Source organism: Dipodomys ordii, unplaced genomic scaffold, assembly GCF_000151885.1.
Source record: "Dipodomys ordii isolate 6190 unplaced genomic scaffold, Dord_2.0 Scaffold250, whole genome shotgun sequence".
Lineage (NCBI taxonomy): Eukaryota > Metazoa > Chordata > Mammalia > Rodentia > Heteromyidae > Dipodomys > Dipodomys ordii.
This window is the reverse complement of record NW_012267466.1, coordinates 709,744-716,625: the sequence shown is the minus strand read 5'-3', so window position 1 is coordinate 716,625 and position 6,882 is coordinate 709,744. Positions and strand designations below refer to the sequence as shown.

At 47.1% G+C, this 6,882-nt stretch overlaps 1 protein-coding gene across 1 annotated transcript; it reads right to left on the bottom strand.

Moving 5' to 3' along the window:
* Positions 1-2: 2 nt before the first annotated feature.
* On the bottom strand, positions 3-6,437 carry LOC106000940 (bile salt sulfotransferase-like; the record flags this gene model as incomplete). Its single annotated transcript, XM_013036153.1, has 6 exons — positions 6,287-6,437; positions 4,521-4,732; positions 3,093-3,219; positions 1,475-1,569; positions 888-1,065; positions 3-37 (listed from the first exon to the last, which is right to left on the bottom strand). Coding segments are annotated over exons 1-6 (783 nt in total), but the record flags the coding sequence as incomplete, so codon positions are not given.
* Between the last annotated feature and the right edge of the window lie 445 nt (positions 6,438-6,882).

Below are 6,882 nucleotides of genomic sequence, written 5' to 3'. Positions count from 1 at the left end.
GCTGGGGTGAAGTGGTTCTTCCAGTCCCCCGTGATACCTAGGCCATGGAAAAACAATGACACCAGACTAGGTCAGGGCAGGAAGGCCCTGTCCCCTGGTGTCCCTTCTGCCCTCTGCCTGCCCTGAGGTTGAGGCCACAGATCTCCCTGGGAGATGGACTCCACAGCCACCACGCTCCATGTCCAGTGTTCTCCTCTCAAGTTCTGCCCCCTGCCACCAGAGGGGCACATCCTCCCCAGATGTGTGGGAGTCAGGAAGCTCAGGATGTGGTCTCATATTCACTCAATAGCATTTTTATTTAATAGGAAGTTGAATGGAGTTTTTATGTAATAGAGTTAGGTGTGGGTACCTGTGTGCATGTGCGTGCAATTGTGTGTATATTCCGGAGTTTGATCACAGTGCCTAGGTTCTATTTGGGAGTTAATTTCTGCTCAAGTCTCATGCTCTACTACTTGATCCAAAACTCCATTTTCTGTTTTGTTGGTAGTTAACTGGAGAGAAGGAATCTCCTGGACTATGCTACGCTATCTGAATTTGAACTATGATGCTCAGATCTCAGGTTCCTGGGCAGCTAGGATTACAGGCCTGAGCCATGCACACCCAGCTGGTACTTACACTTTGTTTTCTTTTCAGATCCACTTACTATCACATGATTTGTTTGTCTGTTGTAGGACTTAAAGTCTGGGCGTGGGCACTGATCTTGAGCTTCTTTGGCTGAAGGCTTGGCATTTGAACCCCAGCTCCACTGCCAGTTTACTTTGTTTTAACACAAGCTGGAAGTGAACATCCAGCCTGTCCCTGGCTGATCCCTGGCCAGGAGTGTGTGGTTGGGGACCAGATTTCTTTCCCTGGCTTCCAGCACCTCCTTCCCTGGGACATTTCCATACCTTTCCTGGTGATTTTGAAACCAGCCGGAATAATCCACTCTGGGGCATCAGGGAAGTTGCACATCTTGTTCTCCTTCATTGCCTGGAAGGAACTGTTCTCCAGGACCAAGTCCAGCTCTCCAGGTTCCAGTGCCTTCCCCAGGAACCCACAGATCCTCTCTACCATGCTCCTCGGGTCCTAAGGAGAGAAAAACATGGCTCGGTTATGAGAGGGGACAACACAGAGCAGGAGTGAGGAGGAGGGAGCAGGAGAAGACAGAAACAGCAGAAGGCAGTGGCAGGAGAGAGGATGGGTGGCCTGTGAAGTTGGGGGCGTGACTCAGTGGGTAGAGCACCAACCCCAAAGCAAAACATCATGTACTGAGTTCACGACTCCATCTTGAAACAAAAAAAAAAAAGGAAGAAAAGGAGCATGAGAGGAATGCAGGAAGGAATAACACACAACAGGATGTAGAAAGTTGACATAGAAGGTGGGATGGAGACTAGGGGGAGGATACTGCAGAAGAAGATACTGGAGGAGCAGGAGAGATGGTAGAATGGGTGGAGAGGGCAGTGGTGGGGTGGGTACATGTAAAATCAATGGTTACCTTTTTCATCTGCTCATAACTGAGGACCAGCACATTCTCCTTTTCCCTCATGGACATCCAGCCTCGGACGTGATCAAACCATGACCCGTAAGGTACTGCAGGGGGAACAGTGGGACAGTGTGCAAAATCTCCACCATTCCCGATCTGCATGGTGGTCTCAGCACTGATTGCTCTGGTCCCTGTCACCTTCACCAGGGTGTAACTGAGAAATAAGTCCTGTCTCTTTATAGCCTCAAAGAGTGAGCACCTCTGAGTACTAGTGGCTCATGCCTGTCATCCTAGCTACTTAGGACACTGAGATTTGAGGAACACTGTTCAAACCAGCCTGGGCAAGAAAGTCCATGAGACTCTAATTGCCAATGAACCATAATAAAAACCAGAAGTGGTGCTGTGGCTCAAGTGGTAGAGTGCTGGCCTTGAGCTAAAGAGCTGAGGGACAGCACCCAGGCCCAGAGTTCAAGCTCCATGACTGGGAGAGAGGGGGAAGGAAGGGATAGGGAAGGAGAGAGAAAGAGAGCAAACAGAAGCACTGTGGAGCCAGAATATGGATTTCTAAGCAATTTTTTCCTGTAGCACAAACTTTGCCCCATCTGAAGCAGGTCACCAAAGGCCACACCAAAACACCTCTGACCGGTATAAAGAGCTCCACAGGCCCTCCACAGGCTGAGTGTCTTCCATGCCAGCTTGGCCCAAGTCCATCACTTGCACAACTGAGCACAAGTCTGAGTGCAAGGTCTGAGCTGTGAAACATGCACACGAGGCACCTCCCATCCCTGTCCATGGTTCCCAGCAGGTCAGTCTGCAGAGGCCTTGTTGTGCTTTATTCTAATGGAAACATCTTTGCTTGAAATCAGGGCCAGAGCACTGTCCCTCGGTTTCTACACTCCTCTCTACCACTTGAGCCACACCTTCACTCCCTGCATCATGATGATTGAGTGGGTATGAGAGCCTCAAGGACTTTCTGCCTGGGTTGGCTTCCAACTCTGACCCTCAGCTCTCAGCTCCTGAGTAGCTGAGATTATAGGCATGATCCACCAGCCCTGACTATAGATCCAAGTGTTAAGAGATGTTGAATCAGGGGAGAAACAGCTCATCAAGCACCTCTACTGGTTGTGAAGCTAAACCCAGAGGGGCTGAGAGACCAGATGATGAGGTACATAGAGTACAGATGTGGGGCCCCCCCACCCTTCATACCCAACTCAGGCCATGGACCCCCGACAGAACCATGGACAAGGGACAAAATTACAAGCATGAGGAATGATCCAGAACTTTTGCATGACTAGAAACAGAGTGATCCTAACTTCAATGAGAATGTCTGACACAGACAGCCAAACAAATTTAAAATATAAAAATACGTAGGGAAGGTAGAGTTGGGTTGTGTGGGAAGCCAGTGAGAAGCTGTGAGCCAACATCTGGGAGTAGAGCACAGAAGCTCCAGGGGCTCAAAACACCTTGGGACCTTCCATCATGGGAGAAGTCTGGTGCTGCCTTTAGCCAATGTGAGTTCTGGGAGGAGGAAGCATTGGACCCACAGATGGTGAGATTTAAAGGAGACCTTGTAGGGATGGGACACTCAAAGAGGTTTAAATCTTCTCCATTCACTTCATTGTTTACTCACCATATCCTTGCAAGAACCATTCAAAATATTGTTCCAATGACTCTGGTTTCTTAGACAGATTTGTAAAACTCCGGAAATAATAACCAGATATAAGGACATCCTTAGGATTTCTGATGACATAGATCATCTTCAAGAGAGAAAGGAGAGAATTACACAATATTCCCATCATTTCTTGTACTCTTGGTGCTCAGAGAAATTCTAGAATTTTTGCTCCAACATTGAAGTATGTGTTGATCTTTTGGTTGTGCATTAATTTGTGAAATACTTTTCAGAGTTCCTACAATCCAATCACTTTGCCAGGAATAAAACAATGGTGGGACAATGCATTTCCTAAACGTATCTGGGATATTTACCTAGAAAGCACAGAAGATCAGACGCTGGTTAGCCTTTTCTGGCTGCAGATTTATGAATTGTTCTGTAAACATCATTGAAACATCTGGGCATGGGTGGCTCTCACCTGTAACCACATCTACTCAGACAGTTAAGATCTGAGGATCATAGTTTGAAGCTAGCCCAGGCAGAACAGCTCATTAGACACCCATCTCCAATTAACTACCTGAAAACCTCAAGGGGAGCTATGGCGCAAACTGGTAGAATAACAACTTTGAGTACAAAAGCTCAGGGACAGTTGTGAGTTCACGTCCCATGAATGGCACAAAAACAAAACAACAAGAATCCATTGAAGGAGGGAGCTGATATGATATAACAACAGAGATTTCACAGCACAGGTGCCCATTTCTATGGTGTTCAGGAGCAAATCTAGGTAGGATTGAACCAGGGAAGAGTGTGCATCGTGTCTGGTTTAGCCTAGGCTGGGGAAGCGGGACAAAGGCTCCTGATTTGATCTGGCCATGAGCATCAGGTGTTTATTCACTGCACAGCCTTCAGAGTCAGACGACTGATACCAGGTCACATGACATTGAAACCAGACAACCTGAACTTTCTTTTTCTTTTTTCTTTTCTTTCCTTTTTGTCATGGCTGGTGGTTGTACTCAGGGCCTAGGTGCTGTCCCTGTGTTTTTGTGCTCAGGCTGGTGCTTTACCACTTGAGTTGCTGCTCTATTTCTGCCTTTGTTTTTGATAGCTCATCAGAGATAAGAATCACTTGGCCTTTCGTACCTCCGCTGTCTTGTAATCTTTCCTTAGATCTCAGCCTCCTGTTTAGCTGGGATGACTGCATGAGGCGTGGGTATCCACTTAAAACACAGTTTGGTTAGTTTTTCAGTTAGTCATCCAGTTCATCTGTCAGGGATTACACAGCCATGGTCCACATCTTGGAGTCTGGTTTGGTCTGAGGACCCTCACCTCATGAAGGAGAGTCTATGTTCCTCTATGAACTACAGAGGGAGAATGCCAGACCCACTGGCTATATGCATTTTTAAGAGGAAAAGGCCTTGATGGAACAGTTATTGGGCACTGAGCACTGACCTTGGCCTTGGAAGTGAAGAAAGACTTGGGGAAGAGTTGGATGGGGAGGTGGGAGGTGATGAGGGGGGGACCCTCCTTCCTCTCCACTTTGAATTTGTATCCACTTTCATTCTCAATCCATGGGGAACGAATGTATAAGGGCACAGACCGAACCCAGTTGGGATCCCCCTTGGTGTGAATCAGAGAGAGCACCTCAATCAACCAATGGGTTCCTGGGGCAGAAAGAAAAGCAGAGGTCACACAATTCTATCTGAATACACAATATTACACACACACACATATATATACACACACACATATACATACATGCACCACAAAGCATATGTAACATAGACCTTACGGATATAAACTTTCTCAGGCATGCAATCTGATATGGATAAGTAGGGTTTAGAGTATTTTATTTATTTATTTGTTTGTTTGTTTATTTAAGTATTTATTTTTGCATCCTGTCCTGGGTCCTGATCTCTGGTCCTGGGTGCTGTCCCTCAGCTTGAAGCTCAAGGCTAGCACTCTACCACTTGAGCCATAACGCCACTTCCGGCTCTTTTCTTTTTGCTTATGTGGTGCTGAGGAATGTAATCCAGGGCTTCAGGCATGTAAGGCAAGCAGTCTACCACTGAGCCACCTTCCTATCCCCTGTTTAGTGTATTTTAATCATAGCTCACTCAATGCCAATATTTTGTCATCTAATAAGTCTACACTGTCCATGACAACTGAATATTGATATTCTTGCCACCTGCCCTGCCCCCCATCATTCTATTATCACACCAAGACTTTGGCAGTTCTGGGCCTTGTATCTGAGTGCAATAGTACACAGTTTTTTTTTTGTTCTATGGCCTTGACTCATGTGGTTTCAAATGGCAAAATATCCTGATAATAGTAGAGCATGGGTCTACGTTGTAAGCATTACCCTCAGCTTTGATCCTCAGCTCCACCCAGATCTGTGCTGCTCCCTGCACTGGAGTTCCTGCCTTACAGCTGGCCCCTCATTCTCTGTACCCAGACCCACCTGAGCTCCCACCTACCTCACTTCCTACCCCCAGCCCCTGCTGCCACTAGATAGTGGAGTTCGTCATGAGCTGTCTCTCTGGAGGAGATATGGCTCCTCTAATAAACCTTGTAACCATCTTTCTCCTGTGCCTGCCTGCCTCCGCATGGTCCCCTGGGAAGGATGTGATGGATCCTTTCCTGAGCTGTCTGCATTTTCAACAGTGTATAATATTCCACTTTCATCTCTCACCTTGTTTGGGATTGTGCAGCCATTTCTCTGTGGATATTTGGGTTCAATGCAGCTGTTAGCTGTTGCTGAAATCCTGCAGTGCCCCCACTGGTTGTGGTTTTCAGCACATTTCCCTTGCAGTGTGCCCTCAGTGCTCCCTCCACACTCCCCATGCTCCTTCATACAGGTTCCCTGGCCTGCCAGTGCCTTGTGTTTACCCCAAGTTTTCCAGGTCCTAACTATGGCCCATCATGATTCTTCTATTTGAGATCATGCTTTTTCTCCAGGTAATCTCAAAATCATCCTTTTCATTTTATGAACTATGAAGCACCTCCAAAAAGCCTATTTAAAAAAACTGTGCTGCCAACCCTGGAGCTTGAACAGGGCCTGGGCGCTGTCTGGGAGCTGCTGCGCTCAAGACTGTCACAATACCACAGGGCCACAGGTCTTCAATCATGAGCTACTACACCATTCCTACATGGAACACAGTTGGGAGTAAGGCCACAGCTCTGGCCTTTCCCACGCAGTCACAGCCCCCTCTGCTCACCTGATTTGGGGTAGGTCACGGTGATGATGTCTTCGTCCTTCAACACCAGCTCCTCGTGGACTGCTTTTATGCGTTCAGGGTGGAAATCCACAACAGGGAAAGGAATGCCCTGGTACCACAAGTAGTCCTGAGCCATGGCAGAGTCTTGGGTGTCTGGCTCTTGGTCCCAGGCCAGTGGCACTGCCACCCTGGAAGTGGTGGCTGAGTCTGGATGGTGAAGGCTATCATCAACTAAGGTGAGTTGGTAATAAATAAACCCCTGTAATTGTCCCCAGGGGTTTTTATTGGGCAAATGTGAAATCATGCAAAGGGTGAACTGTGCTCACCTGATCTACAGTTCATGGCAGAAAACCAGAAATACAAGAGGAAATAGGCTAGGGTATACGATTAACAAATATTTTTTAATACACCAATCTTTTATTTTGTGAAGAGGTGTAGGATATGAGAAAAAATCGCTGGAAGGGAAGGGCTGGACTTCTGGATCAACACCCCAAGTTCAATCTACTAATATCACTCCAAGATCTTTGCCAAGATTTTTCTTTGCTTTGTCCTTCCAATTTCCTCTGTTTCCCCTAGGATCTCTCTCCACTCCAGGA